The sequence below is a fragment of the Calidris pugnax genome, unplaced genomic scaffold (genome assembly GCF_001431845.1).
Source record: "Calidris pugnax isolate Ruff unplaced genomic scaffold, ASM143184v1 scaffold11, whole genome shotgun sequence".
NCBI lineage: Eukaryota > Metazoa > Chordata > Aves > Charadriiformes > Scolopacidae > Calidris > Calidris pugnax.
Window position 1 is genome coordinate 14,755,805 of NW_015090803.1, and position 24,966 is coordinate 14,780,770.

General features: G+C 39.4%; 1 protein-coding gene across 6 annotated transcripts in view; it reads right to left on the bottom strand.

Annotated features, from left to right (window-relative positions):
* LRRC72 (leucine rich repeat containing 72) overlaps window positions 1–24,966 on the bottom strand; it is a 48,461-nt gene that overhangs the window by 2,140 nt on the left and 21,355 nt on the right. For 3 of the 6 annotated variants that reach the window (XR_001411449.1, XR_001411450.1, XM_014937699.1), the window contains exons 1-7: window positions 15,280–15,412; window positions 14,074–14,147; window positions 10,896–10,965; window positions 8,194–8,275; window positions 6,495–6,608; window positions 2,368–2,457; window positions 696–860 (exon numbers count right to left, since the gene is read on the bottom strand). Coding sequence is in view for 4 of the 6 variants with exons in the window: in XM_014937699.1 (XP_014793185.1) it covers window positions 696–860; window positions 2,368–2,457; window positions 6,495–6,608; window positions 8,194–8,275; window positions 10,896–10,965; window positions 14,074–14,147; window positions 15,280–15,306 (622 nt within the window). In the remaining 2 variants the exon portion in view is untranslated. Of the gene's footprint in view, window positions 1–695; window positions 861–2,367; window positions 2,458–6,494; window positions 6,609–8,193; window positions 8,276–10,895; window positions 10,966–14,073; window positions 14,148–15,279; window positions 15,413–18,458; window positions 18,632–24,966 lie in introns of those variants that run through there. The other 3 variants (XM_014937700.1, XM_014937701.1, XM_014937702.1) reach the window with 3 other exon arrangements.

Below are 24,966 nucleotides of genomic sequence, written 5' to 3' on the forward strand. Positions count from 1 at the left end.
CAAATAAATTATTAAATATGATTAACTTATCCTTTTTTTTCCCCACATTTTCAAAATTATTGTTGAATGCACTCCTTTCCGGTTTACTATTGTGGTATATACATTTAAAAATGTGTCAGGATCATGCTGTCTTCCAGATCTGAGTGTTGTAAGAACTCTAAAAATTACTTTATATGCTATTATAAGACATCATTAAAACATTCTCAGCTTGGAAAGCATGAAGAAGAACCTGCTTACAAATCTAGGCAAGATGTGTAAAATTTAAAATGCTATTTAGAAGAAAATGCCTTTTTCAAGAGATTATTTTATAAAAGCACTAGAGGGCATCAAAACTCTATGATGCTGATCATTAAGACCCAGCCTAGAAGTGTATTGAGATGTTTTGAATGAAATAGAAGTAAAACTAAACACTCATAAGGCATATATTGAAAAAAAATGGAATTTTGTTTGTTCAGCTGTCTTTAAAGACAATTCTATAACTACAGGAAGCAACTAGAACTTATTTGCCACAATACTCTTAGCAGAAGGATACCTTTGTTGCCTGTTGCTGCTACCACTTCACAAAGCAATTTGGTTCAGTTCATGTATATATTTTATTACTAATTCCAATAACTTTTCTTAAATGAATGAAAAGAACTTTTTCTAATTCAAGTCACCTAAAAAATGTATGTTTTTCCTTACATTATGATAAATACCTGAGGGCATTATCAGTCTTCTGGCTGGCTGAGTGCACCTGCTGGGTCCTGCTGTAGTTTCCAGGGATGTCTTTACTCTTTTTCCAAAAGCAATTGAATGCAGGAGACGAGACCTTTCGTGGTTGCAATGAAGAAGCGCTGACTCCCTTTCTTTTTGTGTAACTACTGGTAAAAGGGATATAAAAACATTTTTTTCTACCAACTGAAAAGGCTGGTATTATCTATCTGCACGCAGAATCATAGAATGGTTAGAGTAGGAAGGGACCTTAAAGATCATCTTGATGAAGGTGATCCGCTTTTTTTTTGGTGCAGTTTTGTAACAGCAGCAGTGTAAATCTGCAAAACAGCACAACAACTCAAAATGGGAACGTGGAGTGATACTTCCTAAGGCTTTAGGGTGAAGCCCTGTCTTTTGAGTGCAGTAGGATCAGAAGTTTTAAATCAAGAAACCAGAAAGTAAGACTTTTGATACCACTGAAATGAGATCTACTGCACAAGTCAGTAAAGATGTGGAAGTCTCTTTATGAATAGCAAAAACGTGTCCTGGTTCAAAGCCAGTTCAATTCCCATCGCTCAACTACAGAGAAAACTGTAGGAGTGCAATCGAAAGAATAGCTTTAAATTTTCCTGCTTTGCACTTTAATTAAAAAATAACTTTAAATTCTAAACAAAGTTCAAGACTGTTAATTCAAACAGGGGATTTTAACATCAGTGCTACGAGCTGCGTACTGAGCTAGTGCTTCGGCGACGGAACAGAAGTGAGCAAAAGGTTTAGAAGAAGTAACCAAATCTGGCAGAAGCATTTTGAATGCAGGGAAGTTTTTAAGTCACGGTGTCTTGGGGACCAATTAGGAAGGAACTGCAGTAGTCCTGCCTGGAGGTACAGAAGCGTGAGCACGTCTCGCGTACAGGAGACAGCCAGGACTCCGCCGGGGTCATGTTCCACAGACGGGGATGAAGCTTTGTAATGTTAGAGAAATAGTTCATTAAATACAAAGTTCAGAGTGCAGCTTGATAGAAATTAATGCCCCAAGTCCTAATCCAGGACTGATCACAGTATAACCATATCTAGGAGATGAAATCCAGGAAGTTTTACGGAAGTGTTTCCAGATCTGTAAATGCAACACCTATTTTCCAGCACATTAAGCTTCAGTCATCACTCCCTAGTCTAAAATGATCATTAATAAAACAGCCTAAGCACAAAGGTGACTGTGCTTTTCTGAAATACTCTGTTTGAAAGCTTGGTCAGCATGTACCTCATCAAGAAACACTCATATACATATTTAACTATACAGAAACATGTAGATAGCTGAGGATATTAGCCATATCTACAGAAACATGCTCACTATATGAATATACCACTTTGAATGTAGGTACCTGTTTCTAAGCACAGGCTTTTACCTGTCTTACCCAAGACCAAGATACAAGATACACATATACAATTTAAAAAGACAGAAATCAAGAACATTTGGCAAAGTAAACTGTTTATGTCATGTGAACTCTATTTGCTTGACAAATCTGGTAAAAAAAAAAGGTGCCTGTTCATTAAGTATTTCGCTAAATCAACAAACGGATGTAAAAGAACAGGCAACATGAATTCACCTGTTTTCCAAACTGATTAAAACGAAAAGCAAGTGTCAATGCTTGGTGGAAAGAGGAAAGCAATCCTTACACTTCCTGTCCAGGAGCTGCACTGAGGGCAGGCAGTGTATCACATAGAGCCGGTAGTCTCGGTCCTCTGCCAGGGGGTTATGGAATAGGTCTGCAAAATTTATACAGAGAAAAATCAAACAACATCAGAGAAAACCAAATCCAGCAAAAGGAAAACAACTCACTCAGCAAGGCAGGAAAAGTAAAGATCACCAGCAGCCACGGATTTTATACGACATATTATCAAATTCCAATTGTTCTTACACTGGGTAAGCACAGCACAGTCTCGTTACACACACAAAATTACTCCCTGAACACAGAGAGCAGTGGCTTATTGCTGAGGATGCAAAATACCACGGGCAAGAACTGAGTAAAGGTGCCATCACACACTTCAGACCTTTGGAGTTGGAGCCTTCTTTCTATTTTTTATGATATACAGATAAAACCACCAAGTGTTTGCCTTTGATTTTCTCACAGATCGTTAGCTGACGCCTATTTTAAATAATGGTAGTCTTTTAGGTGTGACAGCTTAAAGGTAAGATGTAAAATTTGGAAGGGGAGAGAGTTACTAAAACCAGACGAGCCTTAGGACACCTATTATAGTGGATATGAAGTTTTTAGCCCAGAGACACAATATAAAATGCAAACACCCAGCTCTTCTGATGTTTCCCCACCACCTTTCATTGCGACCCGAGGAACGAAGCTCCAGGAGCTCGTTAGCAACTCGACTAAAATACTTCAGTATTCTTTGTTTCAAGAGAGTAGTATCTGAGGTTGATTAAAATAGAAACTGGCTCATTCCCAGATCAGCTAACGAACAAACAAACAATTGCTGTTGAGGGTGGGCTTTTTTTTCTAAATAAAAAACATAATAATGCTATTTTTCTCCTTAGGCAAATGTTGTTCTTCTAAGTCAGTAAAAATAATCAGAAGGCTGCAACCTTGAGATCAGAGCAGAGAAAAAAATTATCTTAAATTGATAACTTTGACAACTTCTACCAAGGTCTACACTGGTCTGGTTTTCTCTTTTTTAAGAAAGGCTGCAGCTAATATTCACTCCAGGATAAAAAAAAACTGTTATATGTAATTTCAGCAGTTAGGGAAGGAAAGGTGGTGTTAAAGAAGTGAATAAGAGGTAATAGAAGATGAAAAGAGTCTGGAAATATTCCACACAGATTTGTAAACTGTAAGATGCCGTTTCGTGTTCTTCAGGGTGAGTATGACAGGCAAAGAAGGCTCAGCATGTGATGTGATTCAGCAGGTATTCTGAGGGGGCAATAAGGCTGGAATGGGCATTTTGTATCTCCTACACAGAAAATGCCTGTTCATGTACTCAGAGGAGAACTTGAAATATTTTAATTCTCTAATACATTTTTAAAAATCACTGTACTTAAAAGTAGTAAGAGACCCACAAGGTGGCAGCAAAAGAAAGTTCCATTTTTACCAAACCAAGTATTATATAGTTATTTTTTCTAGAAAGTGTTAATCAGAAAGAATATTAGGTATGTATCTGCTAAGTCTGTTCTCAAGTCAAGAATATATATGAAAGCATTCCAGAATGAGAGATGTTTCAGAAAGATGTCTAAAAGCAGGTATGTTTGGTAGTAGAATGGAATGAAGGTTCACGAGAGGCTTTTTCCAATGCACAAACCAGGGCTGACACTAAATACTTCTGAATCTGGATCCTACTTGGAGCACGTCCCCCCTCATCAACATTGATTTGTAGGTTTGTTTTAGAATATATGAATTTTTCTACTCCTGCTTCTTACAATAAATCCAACCATTGTATGGATCAAGATGGACTTATTTTACGAAACATCTGGGATCAATTCTTGGCTCTGCTATCTACTTTTTGTCAAGGTCATGCAATTTTACTTCTACAAATTAGGGATAATGCTTTCTTCCTCCACAGCTTTGTCTGTTTTCTCTATTTGGAGTGTAGGAAAACAGTGTGCCTAACCCACATGGGGCAGAAAGGAACTACTGAGGCAGAAAAATATTGAAGAAGATGTTATCAGCTGTGGATAATAAATCAGTTGAGGCAATTTACAGAGTACCTAACAAAAATCTGGGATTCCAAAAGGGAGATGTGAGCACAAGGTGAGTCCATAAAGAAACCCTCCGTATCTCCCAAAAGGCTGCTGTTGTGAGCAAACCACTCAGGACATCTTTAGAAGCTGAGCATATTCCCTAAATGCCTGACAAAGAACGGTGTCAGGCTACAAACCCAGCGCGGGGCAGTGGCTAAAAGTCACTTAAGAGCCTTAAGGAAGAGAAAGGCAACATTTTGGCAGCTGGATGCTACTTCTGAAGTGAACTGCTCCATTTTAATAGGTCTAATGTCCCCAAAAGCTACAAAATAATAAAGTGTTATTATGCATCAAGAAGTTGTGTTGGAGGCTAGGGAGTGGGCTTTTTTAGTCAGATTGTCCGGCAAGAAAAAAGATCTACCTCACAACAGCGAGAACTCTCCCACTCCCAGCACAGTTTTTATTTTTAATGGGGAATTATGGGGACTTCTCAAAGCTACACAGAGCACATTCTGCACCCTTTTCATATTTCTGAACAGTGCAAACAGGCAAATAAATGATATAGTAATATGATGTATAGGCTTTGAAAATTTATTTTGCTCATTTACTGCTGTCATTTACTTCAAATATGACAGTGCACGTTACTAAAACAGTAATATTCCTGTTAATTTGAGAACTCATTATTACGAAATTTCATTGAAACAACTTCTTTGACAACTTTTTCACAACAGCAAAGGAATGACTATAAAGTTAAGTTATTAAGTTTCTTCCACTGATTAGCGTTTACTTTCATATCTAGAGAACTATTTTTTAGGAGGGTAGATTGGTATATCCTATACATTGTTTGAAAATTCTCATAAACACCTGCCTTTCTCTGGTGGTGGCTGGTACAACATGCAGCATTTTCACTACATCTTTGGGGCTGCCCATCATAACCCCTCAGCAGCACTTCAACTATCTGCTATTTGTCTTTATTTCTCACAGATGGTTGCAACAAGCAGAACAAACTCCCTGTGCTTGCTGAAACTCTTTATTAATTGGTAGGGCTATAACATTAAATTCAAGTGACTGCACCATTCCTACATAGGATGTCTGCCCACACTTTGCCTAATCACTTCCAACACCTTGCATAGAATGAAAAAAATGACAATAATTTGGCTGGCATGTCGTCATCTTGAACACTTGATTTTATTTTAAATTTTGGCCTAGTGTCAAGTTCAATTAAAAGTGTACTTTTTGAGCCATATTTTCCTTTCCTGCAATAGGCATTCAATTTTTTGAATGTATAAGGAGGTACAGCATGGTGACAGTCACCTCTATTAACGGTGTCACTGAGACATGAAAGTTGTTTCCTGTTTTCTCAAAGTACTGAGCGTTTGGCATGACCCATGATGACATTCCTTTAGGAACCATGGAAAAAGACTGCTTACACTTTCACTTTCACTAGGTTAATAGCATATAATCCTACTTTCCCTGGAGGCTAATTCTTACATTGTAACTCAGTGGCGCCAACACAGCCTTGTATAACTTAATTTGAAATTTCAGAGCCTATGCTGCTTTCATTTCCAGCCAGTATATCAAAGAGTATGCCACTTAACAAATATTGTTATACTTAATATCTAACATATATTTATTCTTAGACTCCAGAAATCCATAGTCTGCCAAAAAGATGCAGAAAGCAAGTTCTACAAGCAACAGAATTAACGAGGCAGGAATTTGGGTTCTATAACCTATCACTCACACTCCCAACAGCAATAACATCCGTTTCTCAACTCCCTTCAGCTCTGTGATAATCTCCCTGCACTCCCATGTTCCCTTACAAAAAAGGTAGCAGTGAACTGCTTTGATTGCCTCCAAGCTACTCATCCAGGAGACTGGCTCGCCAGCAGCCAAAAGAAGTTAAACTTCTGAACTCATCTGGCAGTTTTTTCTTAGTTGAGGTACTCTCTGTGGAATTTTTGTGTCTTAAAGATCTCTTTCTTCTGTCAAATTTGGTTGAAATTGATAATTAGCTTCAAAAGCTATTTGCAAATGATGCGGAAACAGACAAGAAACATCCTGATAAGAAACACTAAAAAAACTACTGCTCACTGTTCTGCAAAATAAAAATAATGTATACTTAAGGTCTGCAAGCTCATCATTCCTTCCAGTTCCTTCACTGTCTTGTCGAGTTTTTTTAACTGGTTGTTGTGAAGCAAGAGAATCTGTAACACACACAGGTGTTTCAGAGCACCTGAAATAAAACAAAAACCAATTAATTATTCTCATCATACCTGACTGCCCTTATTAGATAATAAATTTGTGATGCTGCACACTTAATTTGGTATTCTAGCTATCCATCTATGTCTGCCTTTTGGTAATAATTTGCATGAGATTAGTAAAATAAAAATTATCAGAGATTTCAATATCCCTTTCATCTTTCTAGTCACATCCTTTGAACTCATGCCTACCTTTTTTCATTCCAGTTCCTTGCATTTGTCCCCATCACCCTTGCCTCAACAAATCAACACCAACTACACCCTCTCTTCTTTCTCCCTTCCTTCCTCCTATATCCCAGTAATCTTTGATTAATTCACCTTCACCCCCTTTTATCCTTACCTAATACTACCTTTACCTCACAATCCTAAATCCCTAATACTGCCTCTGCCTCACAAGCAACAAATAATGAATTCCTTAGAAAACAGTTCAATTTCAAATAATTAGTAATGTATTAAAAAGTTATTACAAAAATATTGTTGTGGCTTACCCAGACTATGTGTTCACATCCTCACACCACATCAGGCTCAGAGACCTCATTTTGTAAATTCTATACAGTATTTCTCATCCACATTTCTCTACCACTGACACTCGCCCTGCGTTTACCCATATTTTGTTATCTTCTCTATTGTCTCTTGTGCCCATATATCTTTCAAATACCCATTTTTCTCAAAATCTCACAGAAACCAATCAACATTATTTCTCATTCCATGAGAAATGTCCTTTTATAAGGACAGAGAAAAGTTAGAAATTAAAATTTAAAATGTCTAGAATATACACAAATATATACCTCTTCACAGAGGTGACCCTGCCCACGGCAGGGGTGGTTGGAACTCAACAATCTCTAAGATCCCTTCCAACTCTAGCCATACTACGATTCTATGCACATGCTTTGGCTTCTTCACTCACAAATTCACTAGTCTGACACAGCCACTTTAATCTACAAGAGCAAGCAAGACTGAATTAGAAGTGTAAAACAGATGTGAGTTTTAAATACAACAGTTTTATGGTAACTTTACAAAATATTCCTCATCCTAAATATATCTATATCATGAGGAAACTGCGGAACCTTAGCAACTACCTTAGAAATTGGACAACTTATTAATTTATTACCCTTTTATTTTCATGTTAAGTCTGTCAGCATGGCTATTAGATTTTCATCATATCAACAGAAATGGCTCTCAAAAGGTACTTCTATCAGGTTACAGACTACCTGGTCAGCAAGAGGGCTACAAATCATCACGTAAAAAGAGCTTTGCATGTTCATTTTCAATATGAAATATGGTCATGTAAGATGAAAAATATTTTACTATTGCCTGACATTGAAGTGAATGACATTTCACCCCTCAGACCAGGATAAACATATCACCTTATTGACACTCAAGTATGCTGGAACAATCAAATCACTAAGAAAAAACAATTAACATGTACTGCTATGCACACATAGGAGCTTTCAACCATGAAGTTACCTACTGTTGTCCACTTTTATAAGTTTCAACATCAACACACAGAAAAGAAAGCATAGGCCTCTGCTTAATAATCTAAAAAGGGGATATTGGTACCTGAGATATCTGTGAGTTCATTATTGTTGAGATAGAGTTCAGTCAAGCAATAGTTTTTCATCAAAAAGGTTAAATCTTGGATCTGAAATTAGAGTTAGGAAAACTGCTGTATGTCAGTCTGAATTTAACTTTGGACAAGCATAAACACAGCATCTTAAAAACTGTTTAACTTCTGGTAGTTTCTTATAGTTCTGTTCAAGACTCTTGGTTTAAGGATTCTCCTGACAACTTCATCAGAAATACTAACTACACATCAAGTACATGTAGCACAGCCTTATTTTTTGAACTAAAAAATTAATATTTACATTTGGAAACACATTTCATTGAATTACCAGTGTTCACATTTTCTTTTACTTCTATTCACATTTGAAATATTTTTTATTGTGAGAGCACTCTTGTAGGACGTAATAATTTTACGTTGATTTAAGAAAACTCCTGAACTATATCCTTGGAAAAAGCCCAGCTTCTAGTTTTAAAATTATTTCCTTGTCAGCAGGTCCAAAGAGCACATATTCTAAATTTCCAAAAATGAAGTTGTGATATACACACAATGGGGCACCGAGATGACAATTTTAATAGTTGAGAACTGAGAGCACCAATGGTGTTAAGCATTTATCCCAAACAGAACTTTGTTCCTGACACTGCTTTGATTTCTGTGATGCAAATCCACTTGTTAGTAGTGGGGGAATGATTCCAATCCTTGAATTGTGCAACTGATTTTAAAACAAATGTGCTTTGCTCTCTGAGTTAACGGTATCTGAAAGCTGGAAAGAAAAGAATGAGACAGAGGCTTTTCCATTCCTAAAGTTCTCTTCAATCCTCTGAGAAAAGATACTTTAAAGTTCAAAATAATACCATTCTCTGAGTTCTGCTTCATCTCAGAAAAACCTGGTTCAGTGAAAACAGCAATATCCTACAAAAATCCTATTCTTCACAACGATTATTGTATCCTATGTACTGCACAGCCCACACATACCTATTGTATAGAGTGGGGTTTCCCTAGCTTTGGGTTTCCCTATCTTTGGGGTTTTTTAGGATCAACTGAAATTTACTTTCTTGTGATAAAATTATTGTGATGCATTTTTAAGGAAAGCAAAAAAGACCTCAGATCTTCTGAGTTCAGAAAAATATCCTCCCTCTATTAGAGCATTTAGCTGAGACTTCTCCTAAGAAAAGCCACTGAGTGGCTGCTCCCCACAAGTTATATAGAGAATGACATTTCCACACAAGCTATATAGAACAACAGAAATATTCTCACTGCTACTGCTTAGGTAGGAAAGTTAGATTTGTGCAAAAATCACATTTATTTATCTTTTCTGGTCAGCAAGATCAGTTCTGCTTAGTCAACAAGCTATTTCCTCTTAGTCTTTAGTGTCCTTTAGAAATGCAAGGGAAAGCTTTATTATATCTACAATTTTAGTTCAACCTTTTAATGTATCTGTTTTGGGTTTTTTTTGAAAAATAGTTGGGTAACCACAGGTCTTTCAATGAAGTCGACATAAGATGCTATATAATTGATGTTAGCCCGGGGCAGCAGATATACATACACTCCTAAGTGACATGGAATGTAAATTTATTTTTTTCTGCTGCTCACAGAGCTACTTATTTACCTGAGCAAGCAATCCTGGTGTTTTAAGAACCTGGGTTCATTGTGAAAGTCATGTAAACTTCTGTACAGTAAGATACTTAAAAACAGGTCAGAAACTTGTGGGTTTTATCATTTTTCTTGCTTTTTAATTACCAGTGGCTAATGGTGAAGGTTTGGATTCAATTCAACCATTTAATAATGGTTGGCTACATATCTGGAGATTTCTAAATCGAATAATTCTACTGTCAAATAGATGGTTTTGTGTAAGACACAATGTGCTTAGACTTGGCTGGAAACTCTAGGGTCCGGAGATTTTGACAGAGCATTGTCTTAAAACCCCTACAGGAGATAATAAATAATATAGGCAAGATTTGCACAGATGGAGAAAGTAAGGCACATGGTTTCTGTAACTGATTTAGGACTATACAGTGTACTGGAAACAAGAGAAATTAATGTGGCCCAATGTCATACTCTCTAAATCAAACATGTTTATGTGGCACAAGGACTGCAGAATGGTTGAAGATCCCCGTCCAGCCTAGCACTGAGGTGCTACTGCCCATGCACTAGGTGTGTCTGCAAGGGCATAAAAAACAAGCCCCACATTTCCTTTTTCCACTCCTTTCCCAAAAAACTAGGAAGGCCAGGAGCTGTTGTAAGAATAACTTACAGCCACATCACCCCTCAGTCTGTTCCAAGAGCTGCCCACTCTGCTAGACCTCAGGTATCGGTGTGCTATTGGGCAGTTTGGCCAATAACTAAGTTCTAAGGGCACTGCCAGACCTCAGGTATCGGTGTGGTATTGGGCAGTTTGGCCAATAACTAAGTTCTAAATATACTCAATCTTTCTTTTTATTGCTAAGGTGTTAGCACAAAACCTCAGCTTCTTAAATCTACAAAATTTTCTAAAGGAAAATCTCTCAGCTTATACTCTGTAATGTAGAACAAAACACTGTTTCTTCAAAACTTTCATGTTTAAATCAGTTAAATTTGCCTGGAAATTAAGAATAGTTTATTAGCTTGACAATCATATCATACTTCATGTTAGAAAAAATACAAAATAATAATCAGGGAGTACAGACACACTGTTCTGCTCTTTAAAGGAATACCTTATTACCTTATTGTTGTTAATCCACAAATACCTTAACCTACGAAACCTCGATAGACTTGGGATAATTCTTAGTCCTCTGGTGGAAGAGAAAAACAAAACAAACAAAAAAACAGTAACAAATTTCTTAACATTAATGGTGCTTAATCACTTAATAAACGGTTGAATTTTTTATAAATAATATAATACAAGCACTAAAAAGCCATACTTCTGTAGAAATCATAGCAGAGAAAGCTGGCAGGGAGAGTGGCAGCATTCTACACACCTGAAAGTGTTACAAAGCAGCAGGTGGTAAACAAATGGGAACAACTTTTTTTTTTCCCCCCATTTATTTTCCCAGAGAGAATGAGCCCCAGGTACTTTGCAGTTTGTAGCAAGTGCTCAGAACACAGGTGGGGAAGCCTGGCATCCTGGGGACACAAACCTAACCAGCCCTAGTGCCAGAGAAGCCAAGAGAAGGCAGAGACCAAGCACATCAACTTACACATCTTACTATATTTCATTTTAGTGCATAGCGTGAAATCTTTTGCCCTTTTTTCACCTCTCTTCTCTCCTGTCCTCACATAAACTTATTATTTACTCACATTCATTAGGAGCCTTGTTTTAAATACAACTGCAAATTCACTGAGACTGGAACTACCTCCTATGTGCTGGTAGGGTTTTTGGTTTAATCGTGTCTCTAGCACTTTGAGCTTGCTATAAATAACAAATTACCTCCTAACCAAGAGAATATTCGTGAGCTGCCAGGTAATTTTTACTAATTGCTCCTCCTTATTTTTCATTGCTTTAAATAAATGTTCTTGATTTCCTCTACAATAATTATAGATGACCTTTACATGACAAATTTTAATTGACTTAATAAAACTTTCCTCGCGGATTTTAACGTGTTGCAAGACCAAGGCAAATGTTTCAGAAAGAACTAACAGGACTGATAAAAATTAACCTCATATCATCAGTCTAAAATGATCTGCCTGAAGCCTGGTCTCTAGTTTCCCATGGGTGGGTTTTTTTGGTTGTTTTTTTTTTTTTCTTCCAAAAAACCTTCCAGATACAAACAGAGACTGGACACCTTTTATGATCTTGCATTTAAAAAAAAAAAAAAATAAATCTGTGGAGAGCAAACCCTACAAAGTTGAGGTGCTGCACTTCTATTCTCCTATATTTCTGAAAATCAGATTATCCCATGCTGCTACTTTGTTAAACTGTTTATTCCTCAAATAATCCGTAAAAATGAACCCTGAAAATAGGTATTTATGTGTCTATTGTCACAAGTAACCAGAAAATACATTACTGCAACGAGTAACTGACGAGCAGATGAGTGTTGACAGGATGTACAGAGCTCTGACAGAGCTACTGTCTCATTCTTCTGTATAGCTCTGAACTATTTTTCAGGCAGCAAAGCCAAAATTTCCTCATATTCTTTGTCACTGCCATTCTATACTTAGTTGCCAGGTTTACATTTTAATTGGCTTTACTCCCTCTCTGGTAACAGCCTCATCTCAACTATCTTCAAGCCTTGATCTGTTTTTTTTTGTTGTTGTTTTTTTTAAGGCATTTAATTTGCCCCAGGTAGAGCTTAATTCCTCTAACATTTTAAAACAGCCTGTCCCTTTCTGTATGCCTTCCAGACTTTGCGTGTCTCTTACAAACTGATCCTTTTTGGCCTGCAGCACTCTTTTCCTACCTACTGCTAAGTTAATCAGTTTTCCCAGTATGACAGCTTTCAGTGTCCAAAAGTACATTTTTTCATGTCCCTTTAATACTAGTGGTTTAAAAATATAATCTCATTCCCTCTTATTTGATTGACTTTAATTATTATTTTTTCATTTTCTTATTTTAGCCAGCAGAAAATTATGTCAAACTGACAGTTAAGGAGGCATGATCTGATACTGAGATTGGCTGACGTTCAAGGTTTATATAAATTAGTATAGAATAAAAGGAATTCACTTCTATCCCATCATCAAAGAAGCCAGCTTGCATCATCTTTCTCAAAATGGTTTCACAGGAAGACAGATCACTTCTGTATCTGCCATCTGAACATTTCTTTTTATTCCATACCCCAAAAAAATTTCAAAGCCAGTGAGGGCAACATTTAAGAATTTAAAATCCAAAAATACACCTATTAAGACTGCATGCAGTCTTCATTCTTTTACAGATATGCATTAAAATAATTTTCTTGTATATTTTAGAAAATTTATATATATGCATCTTGTAATTTTCTCATTAAACTTCTCCCTTAGGTGTTTTTGTATGTTTACTTCTTTCTAAAATACCAATTTTAATACAGACACTAGATGCAGTTGGGAGGCTGCAGACGGGTACACAACACTTGGAACTATGCCCTGGCCAGAAATTCAAAGTACACTTTTCAAAAACTTTGAAGTGTGCCCTGCCATGTCTCCATCTTTCTACGGCAGCCTCTCAGCATGTTCATTCTGCAACACACACCCCTATCAACCTAGATCACCCACAGGTTCATGAAAGCTTTGCCTTCCTTCACTTAGCAGGGTTTCTTCTCCCCATCTGCCCTACATCTCAGGCTGTTTCATAAAGCTCTCGGAGGAAATCAGTGCTCTGATCAGCACTGCCAGCCCCAAACAAGCCTTCTTCTTCTCACTTCATGTTGCCCTGCCCTCCCTTCAGTTCTTAACAGCAGAGATGCAGGTAATTTCAAAAGGTGCTACCAGTGAGTTTACTGTTGCAATAACAGATCTCTTCAGGGAGGTCAGAAATTTGGCAGTTCTTAGACTGGGCAGGTCTTGTGTTGTTTTTTGGGTTTTTTTTTTCCATTTGCCTTCTTGATACTCCTTCCACCCAGCCTTAGGAGCCAGTTAGAACAGGCAGAGCTCAGCCCATTAAGCCTCTCTCCTCTGCTCCCTGTGGTAGAAGTTCATGTACAACCCTGTGAACTCACAGACCCTCCAGCGATTTTGGGTTGCTGGAGGATTGTGTATCTAGGGCTGAGGCAGTTAACTGCTTCACTCCGAGTACAGCTCTGCTGAGTATGTCAGTCTATCTTCACCATTTCTTCCTATACAACATGTATGGGCAAGATATAAATACAATTTATTGATATTTTACATATAAATCATGTTCAGAGAGTATCTGATATAGAAAGCACTAAGAAGGTTACCATTTATGGTGCTCTACTTTTAATAAAAGCTGAAGAGAAACATGTTCCACTTACTGTCCAGCCAGATACAATGCTAATACATCCACGTTCCTCTTAAAGCCACCGATCTTCAGCTGGTTTTCTATTGCCTGACAGCACACAGTATATTTGTCAGCAAAATATACTGCATTACTATACATTCATAGCATTATAACACATGCCCATTTGGTGTCTAAATTAATATGCACACCAAAATCAATCTATGCATCACAGCATCTCACAAACTATAGTCTAAGAGACATAATGAGGTATTACCAATGTAATTAGCAGTCCCTATTTAAAATTGATAAAAATACTCCAACAATTAGGCAACATCTGTGCTAATTTTCTTTTTCTGTGGAGAATCATAGAATGATATGGGGTTGGAAGGGACCTCTGGAGATCATCTAATCCAACCCCCTGCCAGAGCAGGTCTACCGATAGCAGGTTGCACAGGAACTTGTCTAGGTGGGTTTTGAATGTCTCCAGAAATGGAGACTCCACCACCTCCCTGGGCAGCCTGGTCCAGGGCTCACCCACCCTCAAAGTAAAGAGGTTCCTCCTCATGTTCAGGTGGAACTTCCTACACTCAAGTTTGTGTCCATCACTGGTCTATGCAAATACAAAATGGCAGCCTGTAGGTGCTCTGCCACGGCTCCAGGGTATTCTGGGCACCCTGAACACACCCAGGGCAACTGGGGGGGCACCTTGAACACACCCAGGGCAACTGGGGGGGCACCCCCAGGCGGGCTGGGCCTGTGGCACCTGCTGGAGCCCGGCTGCACCGGTCACACTCGCCACAGACCCCTCACAGGCCCCAGGCACCACGCCCGACGGCCCTGCCCCGAGACCTCGTATTTCTCAAACTCCACCATCTGGGATGGCTCCGTCCCCCCGCTTCGCCCCGGGAGCCTCCCTCCCCTCAGCCCCGGCTCCCACCACACCAGGCCCCGGTCGGGCCCCCCCGCCGGCTCGGGTTTGCGGGCTCTCCCGGCCGAATCCTTGCCCCCAAGGGCAGGCTGCCTCGGAGGAGCCGAGCCGCCCCGGGCCGTTCCGCGCTGACAGGGCGAGCGAGGAACGCGCCCCCCTTTGCTGCGGGGCGCCCAGAGCTTCCCCAGCGCCCCCGGCCCGGCAGAGCGAAGGGGCCGGGCCAGGAGCGCCCCGGGGCCGGAGGGGCCGCGCCAGTGGCGGTCGCGTTGCGGGCGGGAGAGCAGCACGGGGTGAGGCCGCCGCTCCGCTCACCTGCCCGCCGGCGCTGGCGGCCGCCATTTTGGCGTCCTGTTCCTAGGCGGCGGGAGGAAGGAGGGCGAGCCCCGGGGCCGGGGAGTGACAGGGCCCGGTCCCAGCGCTCCCTGTGGGGCGGCGGCACCGCTCTAACGGCGGAGCGGGAGCCCGAGCGTTACCCCGGAGCGGCCCCGACGGCGGGGGCTGAGGGAGATGGGAGAGACCCACCTCGCTCCTGCCTCCTTCCTGTGGGGGTTTGGGCCTCCTGGGGACGGGTGGGGTTTTTTAAAGCACGAATCCTACCTGCACCTGTGTCTCTCTCACCTATCGATCAGGAAAACACTCGCGATTTTAATTGCCCGCTAATTTACACCTTACGCTCATTTGCGGGTCACCTCGGGGCCCGAGGAAGCGCGTTCCTGGGACGGGCCCGCTGAGGCGGCCTTTGGCTGTAAATGGCATCCACATGTGGGAGCGACCATCGCCTTGGTGTTATGTTTATAACCCTTTTACTGCACAGCACAAGCTGAGACAGAGAAAAAACCATTTCCAGTGTGTGTGTGCACGCACATGCTTATGTATGTGTAGGACAATAGAAAATGTTTGATCAAGCCACACCAAAAATACATCTGAAAACTTGAGGCTTTATTTAGAATTTAATTTACACGGAGTGCTCAAGTTAGCAGAAACAGTCACTGCAAATTATGTGGAACTGATACACAAAGAGCAAGGGTTGTGTGTGCAAATGCATGAATACCCTGTCCCTCATGGAATTAATTACGAGCGTGCCTTCGCTTGTTCAGTGCACTGAAACTAGATGTTGGGTGTGTGACGGTGGAATGGAACTGCAGGACAAGTATTTGATTGCAAATACCTCGTTTTCATAGAAAAAAAATTGTGTGGGTGGCTTCCATTTCAGCTAGGTAGTTTTAAACAAATAGAAACCTCAAGTAAGAAAGACTAGACATCTTAAAAGTATAAAATTGACAACAGAAATGTCTTTAATCATTTATTTTAGCTTCCAAAAATATCTCTAGGGTATTAAAAATCATAAAAAGAGGAAATGTAGCGAAGAAGAAGAAACTGGTACACAGATCCATCTTTTTTTTCCCTTTTACATTTGAGTTCGGTGTTTTCAATCAACAAGATAAGGCTACCACTTCAGAAGAGCGAAAGGTGAGATGGTTATTAAAGAAAAAAAACACTTCAATAATAAAATTGTCTTATCAAGGAGTCCAATTACCCTGGTATGACAAACAAATTCAGTAATCTAAAGTATGGAGAGAGGGAACCTCTAGGACCTATTTTGTTGCATTCCAACACAGAGGTGTGACATACATGGGTTGAGGTTTATTTAGGAAAGTTTTGGGTTTTTTGGAGGTGCTTGTCTCGATTGATAACTGTGAGCTACAGACTTAGTCTGAAAACTAAACCGACTGCTTGAAATGAAATAATCTATTTTTCCTTCTGCATTTGCAAGTTGACACTTTAAATCCAAGCCTAAAGGAACTTGGACAGAAAATGAGTATTTTTGTATTCAAACTGAATTATTGCCATATTTTATACTGACTAGGTGGTGTCCTTTTCCAAAATATGTAACCTATCACCAATTTAATGCTGTTCTGAGATTGCTGTGCAGAAATGAAGAAATGATCACTTGTCTTTTGGGATTATTCAGGACATGAAAATAGGGGAGGGCACAGATGTTCTGGTTTTACTGACAAAGGTGGTCGGCCAGAAGAGGAGATGGTTCCTCCTGTGAACCACCAGGGCTGCAGATGCCTGGGGAAGTTCATCTGACACAAAGAGGAGCACCTTTTATTTCCCAAAGTACTTCAGAGGCCCCGCACTGTGGGCAGAGGGGATCGTCACTCTGTCACATTGGAGACCACATTCTAGAAACACAGGTTTGGTTTGGATAGAAAATTTCAGATTAAACCTGGTTTAAAGTGTAACCTGTTTTTGCCCGCGTTGCTGAGAGGCTTGGATGCTCCAGTCTCCCACAGTTTCCATCCTCTCGGGGGAAAATACGGTGCCAAGAGTTTTATCAGTCTAGCAAGTGACACTTGGACAATAATTAGGAGATGGACTAAATCATTCTAACATTTTTTGTTGTTGTTTTTTGACTGCCCAATGATTTTGATAGGGCTTTACTGAAAAATCAATAGTGCAATGGCTCTTCGTAACTTCCCCCTACTGTTCAGTAGCAGTGAAAGACACAACATGATAAACCCCATGCTAATACCTGATATTTTTAATCACCAAAGTTTATAATCTTAAAAATCCTGTTGTTCTTTGCCTATGAGACGAACTATGTTCTTTAATTTTTCAGGGTTTATATTCCATTTTTGTTTCTGAAGTCCTATATGACTTCTAAAAATTAGTTTTGAAGGTCTCCATTTCTCTCTTTATTATACTAGTAAGATTTTTTTTCATGCAATGTCCCAAATATTTTAAGTAAAATCTATTTTCATTTTCATACAGATAATTTAAAGTACTTGCATGTTACTCTCACCTTTCTAGTCTCATTGACCCCAGATTTAATGTTGTGTTCCAGTGTGCCTCCCTGACAAGGCCTGCATTTTTACAGCACCTTTATTTAATGTAAAAAGAAAAATATTTAACAATGAAAAATAACATAGCAAGATTGCACTCACCACATTTTTGAAGAAATGGATACAATATACACCATTACAGTGTACCTGCACAGTGCCTTTGTTTAATGTCTTCTCTAATTAAAGTTATCAAAGGTACTGTGCTGTATGGCTTTTTATGAAAGGTATTTTTAAAAACTGCATCTTTATTGCATTGAATCAACGAATTTATGTTGGAAGGGATCTCTGGAGGTCATCCAATCTAAGCCCCCCTCAAAGAAAGCAGATCCTACTAAAGAATTATCTTCCACCTTACGTTTTTATACAGTTCTACATACATACAGAACAGCCATCAATTAAAAAAAAAAAGATAATTACCTGGGAGAAATTAAAAATCACGTGTCTTATGCTACATAGAAACTAGTACAATTAACCTGCTTCTGAGGTTGTAAATGGATTTCACTTGGAAAAAATGTGAAGTAAATGCAAAAAACTGTAGATAAATGCATATTTCCTTTTTTCCTTCTTGTTACCGGAAATATTTTATCAGTGTTTATCGGGTGAAGCCCAGAAGCCTGAGGACAGATGGGTAGGACCTCCCACCTGCATTCCAGCTCTTGCTCCAGAAGAGCGCGGTCTCCCGTAGGTCCAGTAGCTGCAAGCCCCGTGCAGATGTTTCAAATACTCCGCGCTGGCTGAGGCACTCAGGCATCTGGATCACTCCTCTCCCTCGCACTATTAATCTTGCTGATGGCACTGACGACATTGGGGTGACCCTAACAAGCACAAGAGCAGAATTTTGGGAGAACGTGAGGGTTTTTTCCAATAAATGATAGAAGCCTGACCCTATATTTAAACAGCTCAGACTATTTTCAGTTTGAAGCTAGCAATTAGCTTAAATGGTTAGACTCCTTTTTTGGAAATGAGAGATTTGAATTTAGTTTTTCTAGTATTATGTGTAACAGAAATGAATACATGTTACTCAATGGTAAGTGTAAGGGAAGAAGGAAAAAGAGTCCACATGAAGCCTACAGAGTAATTTTCCCAGGGGATTGTATCATAGCTATGAACTACCTCATGCAAATCCAGCTTCAGTCTGACTGGACATCTGCATACTACCCTGGAGAATACAGACCACCACCAGTGTGACAGGCCCCATGGAGAAGTGTTCCAACAGGTCTAGAAATGCTTAGTCTTATTTATCTATCAGCACAATTGGGCTGTATCATTCATTTCAGCATAACCAGATCTTGACTTTCTTCTCCAGCCGTTCCACATGCCGGAGTGTTCCTGCAGTTCAGCTTCCAAGTCTAATCCAACAGGCAGAGAAGAAGTTCTTGTCCACTGCAGTTCTTCTACAGGTACGTAAACAACATCATGTCAAATGATCCTTGTACTCCAGTCTCAGAAATGTATATCCTCACGTTTCAAAAAGTTGTATGTGCACTTCCACGGTGGTTTCTATCTATCCTAACATATATTTAAAAAAAAAGAAAAGAAAAGTCTCCATTGCTATGATCACATGTGCTTTCCAGAACATGACTAACTGGAATTTTTGGTCTTCTCTAATGTGCAAGCTTGGAATTCCTGAGGCTTGATGGGAAGGTATTTTAATAGAGAAGTTATTATAAAAGTGTCGCTGGTAGGCACGTAAGTAAAAATTCTCTATTCAGTCCTTGAAATCAAGGTACTAACATTGTTGGTATTTTTCATAAAAACATGTTATGCACATTTAAAACTTTTAATACTGCTTCCCAACAAAACTGACCACCTTAGCATTTAAGTAATAACTTTTTCTTAAAGGGTAGGAAAAAAAAAAGGTAGGTCTGCAGAGCTCTCTACATGTAGAAGTCACTACTGTTCTGGCTGATGTCTGAGGGCAGTGTGCCTGTTAATTCAGAGCATCTCTTGTCACTGGCTTGGTTTCATAACCTACAGATACTGAGAAAACCCCTTAACTTCTCATTTTCAAATAGTTTTTTAATTGTGATGGCTGCCAAAGTAATTTTCACATATAAACTTTTGGTATTCGGTCTTTTTAATATGTTGGCAATGAGGCTCTGAAAGAGTGTGAGGTTATACATGTAAGAACTGCATGTAGATTGATTCAAAGGAAAAGGAATGCAATCCAATACTAGAACTCTTAAAATTATCCTTAATCACACAAAAAGTCTTAATTTATATAATACTGATCACGCATCTTAATCTAAATATGGGATAAATTATGTTTATTGGCTACCTGGCACTGAAATTGTTTCTTCGTGCCTTCTGCCCCGGGAAAAACCCTGACTCATCCATCTGATAGATTTGATATTTTGGGGTCCTGTAAGTTCTGTTTAGTCTATCACAAGCTCTAGTGATCTAACCTGTGTGAATGAATGAATTATACACTACGTTACTACTACTGATCTTATTCTCTAATGAATACCATATACTTAGTACTGTACCTAAGCTAAAGGTACCAAAAAATAGGTAAAGCTAGTAAGAGTTAGGATCAAGTGACATCTGGACACTGTGGCAGTGTATCAAAGGCAGTTGATGGATTAATTCTCAGGTGTCTCTTGAACCTGTGTACATGGCAAAAGCCACTGTTACTGTATGTCCTGCACAGAAAATAGCATCTAGACCTGGAGCAGACCTTCTATATCAAGTCCACTATTTTCTCCTGATGTTCACATAATCACATTCATAAATTTGTTTTGTTGTTGCCAATTAGCAGCAGAATGAAAATAGCACAATTACGTTTCACAGCTGTTTCTGATTCTGTTTTTCCTTTCTTGCCTTCATGGTTGAGCAAAAGGGAGCAGGTAACCCTGAATGATGAAGGGTTGGAGAAGATGTGTGAAGACCACCTTCATGAAGGTTGCAAGGTTCTCACAAACTACGTAGTTGTGATTGACTTTTCCAGTTTTTCTACAGCTGGAAGGCAGGATGATTTCACTGCCACGTAGGAAGAGTTTAATAAATTAAGATGAAAGTTTTCTTAGGCCCAAGCTCTAATTTTTCATATTATTATCTTGCAATGATATGTAGAGGCACGGTATGTGTACTGGTATCTATTGGCATTAATTAGGCCCATGACTAACGAAAGTATGTGTTCAAGTTCACAAAACTGTACTGGGGAGAAAAACACTTGAAAGTATGTTTGTAAAAGTGGTAGGGAATTCAAACAAATAACAGCCATTGTAGCAGAGCCCAATTTGAACACAATATGGACCCTTTGGAACTGTCAGACTTAGAGGAATTACTCAAACTATGTGAATTATAGAGAACTTTTAGATAACTACATGGACTTCTAGGTACACCGGTACCTTTGAGAATTTGGCTTTTGTGCCTGTCAGGTTGTGATTTCTTTTTAAAAAGACATGTACAGTTATAAAGTCACATATGGGTAGAGTCCACTTCCATTTCTACAGAAATATCTGTGTTTTTAAAATAAAGTGATAGATGTAAAGTGTCTCGGCAGACCTTAAAAGCAATTGCTATCCTGGAGAGCTGGTCTACCTTCATATAGTTCCATGTATAAACACTGCTTTAATTTATAATACAGCTTCCTCCTCTTCTAAGTACATTTGGTTAATTGCTCCAACACCACAGTAAGCTGACTTTTTGGCGAGTTCCGGGGGTTTTTATTAGTAAAGAGTAGTACTTCGTAACTGTACAATTTCTAAGCACCAGCTGAAGTATTTTCAATCCATTTACTCTATTTATATTTCCCCAGGCTCCCACTAGTTTGATTCCTTCTTAGACAAATGTTTCCAGTAGCTGCAGGTGTCAGAGCTACCGGATTGTTTGCCTTGAGGAAAAGAAGATTTGCTGTTAGTTAAAGGTTATTGATGGAAGGAAGCTCCCTGTTTTGTGTGTCTGCTTATTGATGAGTAGGAATAACTTTCCATTAAAAGGTGTATGTCTGATGTCCTAAAAAAATAAAAATCTAATCACACCCGCATACATAGCATCACCTTTGGTTATTTTAGCTCATTCAAGGTGTTAAGAAGATTGTCACCTTAAAATATTACTCAAATATACTGTTCTGCTAAAGCCAAACATTTTTAGGAAGTTCTAGTGATCCAGGAAACTTATGTAACTTCAGAATGGAAAGAAGAATTGTAAGAACTGAACTTTGGCATTTAAAAAATACTACTTTGAAACAAAGCATTTCACATAAATCTTTAAAATATTCTGTTCAACAAGGACATAGTTCAGAATGTTGAAATACTTTTGCAAAATGCGGTGGATATTTAACTCCTGGGTGGATGGGATTGTAGTTAAATACTGGTTTTTTCCCAAATAATCACTAGCAAAAACACCCCACCACAAATAAGAAGAAGATAAACTGCCATTCATTGCAACTGTCTTTCTGGTTGGTTCTTTTTTGTGTTTTTCCCCCTCTCTATTACTGTGCTAACCACAGACATAAACAGCTCCGGCAAACAATGTGTGTGCTAAAATTAAACAGCACACGCTGAACAATTTTCTCTGATCTCCCATCCTGCCTAAAAGAACCAAAGAAGTCCTCATTAATGTTTTAGAAACAGCTTCAACAAAGGTAGAAAGTGGTTCTGCAGCGTTCTCACAGAACTTCACAACTGACACAAATGGATAACCCCATGCCCTGGTACAGACTCGGAGCTGACCTGCTGGAGAGCAGCTCTGGAAAGAGAGACCTTGGAGTCCTGGTGGACAGCAAGTTGACCGTGAGCCAGCAATGTGCCCTGGTGGCCAAGAAGGTCAATGGTCTCCTGGGGTGCATTAAAAAGAGAGTGGCCAGCAGGTTGAGGGAGGTCATCTTTCCCCCTCTGCTCTGCCCTGGGGAGGCTGCATGTGGAGTATTGTGTCCAGTTCTGGGCCCCTCAGTTCAAGAAAGGGAACTACTGGAAAGAGTCCAGTGAAGGCTACAAAGATGATCAAGGGACTGGAGCATCTCTCTGATGAGGAAAGGCTGAGAGACCTGGGGCTGTTCAGCCTGGAGAAGACAGAGGGGATCTCAGCAATGCTCATCAATACCTAAAGGGCAGGTGACAAGAGGATTAGGCCAGGCCTAGTGTGCCCAGTGACATGACAAGGGGCAATGGGCACAAACTGGACACAGGAAGTTCCATCTCAACATGCGGAAAAACTTATTTCCTTTGAGGGTGCCAGTGCCCTGGAACGGGCTGCCCAGAGAGGTGGTGGAGTCTCCTTCTCTGGAGACATTCAAAACCCGCCTGGACGTGTTCCTGTCCAGCCTGCTCTGGGTGGACCTGCTTTGGCAGGGGGTTGGACTAGATGATTTCTGAAGGTCCCTTCCAACCCCTACAGTTCCGTGACTCTGTGTGAATCTTTGGAACAGGTACCTTAGATGTTCCACAGTGACATTCCAAACCGGTGCTCTGTAACAGCAGAGATGCTCAGTCACCTCGGCAAGGCGGTCAGACACAACAGCCAGCGTTCTGCATAGAAATGCATACACTGAATCACAGAATCACAGAATCTTCTAGGTTGGAAGGGACCTTAAAGATCATCTTGTCCAACCGTCAACCTGACTGACAAAAATAGACACCCACACAACAAACAAGGAGCATCATCACTAAACCATACCTATGTTTGAGTCTCGGAATTTTTTGAAGTCCTGAAAATCGGTATGTTAAAAGTCCTACGTTCTTGCTTTACTGAGATACTCACAGAATATAGTGATTGTTCCCATGTTCCATCAGAAATTTTGAAATAACTTTTTATTCCAAATTTCGGCTGCAAAGCGCGATGCTTTTCAGAGGGAGAACACGCTCTCCCGCAGCCTGTGCTTTGTCACAGTGAATCTGGTCACTCTTTTTGAAAGATGTCTGCATATTTAATACTAACTTTTGAGACAAACAATTTTTAAATGGGAACATTGTTTTATTCTCTCAGCCTCACAAACTAAGAACTTCCTTTATATCTCCTTCTGAGAGGGCAGATAGCTTACTATGAGAACATACAAGAAAAACTGGAAGTTGAATTGAATCCAAATCCATACTGTGAGAATGAATTTTCATATTTATGTGACAAAGACACAACTTACACAAATAAGCAATTTTAATTGAAAAATGCTGACAAAATGCTAACTATTTGGACTGTGCAATCTGTTTTTTATTTTGGACATAAAAGAGTCTTAATTTTATAGACGAGATGTGATGGGACTATGTATTATTCAAAGTTCTCAATTGTCAATATAAATATGGTGATCTTGTTCAACAGTGAGGGGATTGTATTCATTTTGGCAATATTCAAAATGCAATCAACCATAGATTATGAATGCCTTTAGACACTGTGCAATGGTGCATAAACCCAATCAATTATCCTTTTTGGCTAGGCTTATCTGGCACAGAGACTGGAAACCTGGTCTATTGTGAATTGTGTGCACCTCCAAAATACATACAAACTATTTTCTTGTTTCTGTTTGCTTAATGAGTATACATGACATTCCTAGTTGTACCGGGCATGGGAATCTTTACCATCCAATTTTCACATATGTGTCCTACTTCTATGAAATTTATCTAGGAATGAAACAAACCTGGTTTATCACTCTTGAGAACCTTGTTGCACGTAGCTTCTTGTCTCACTCTTAACGTGGTACCTCACCACGTTATTAATCAACATGTGCAGCACGGAACTCACACCATGAGATTTTTGCAGCATTTTGAACTCCACATGAAAGTAAAGGACAAAATATGTTTGGGGTATGGTTGCCTGGATAATTACTCGAATTATTCTGCCAGTACAGGTCAGTTTGGATCTTTGCCACCGCCGCTATTTGTAATCCTGATCAGAAATAGACAGCTCTGCCAAACTGAGCATCCTGTCAATCTGCTCATACGAAACTCAACAGCATCAAGGAATTTTCTTGAGTGCTAAAGAGTGGCCTCCCACAGAGGAACAAAGGAGCCAGAGAAAGAGATTATATTCTCTGAGCTTCCTGCATATCACTCTGCTTTATTCCAAATGTCAAAATTCCTTTCTTCCTGACTAAATAAGCCAATTCGTTTAAGACTTGATTCCAGTCAGTAATTCAGTTCACCATTCCATTAAAAATGGCACATCCCATTTTATCACAACTGTAAGGCATGGAAGTTTTCCCCACATTCCTCAGTGT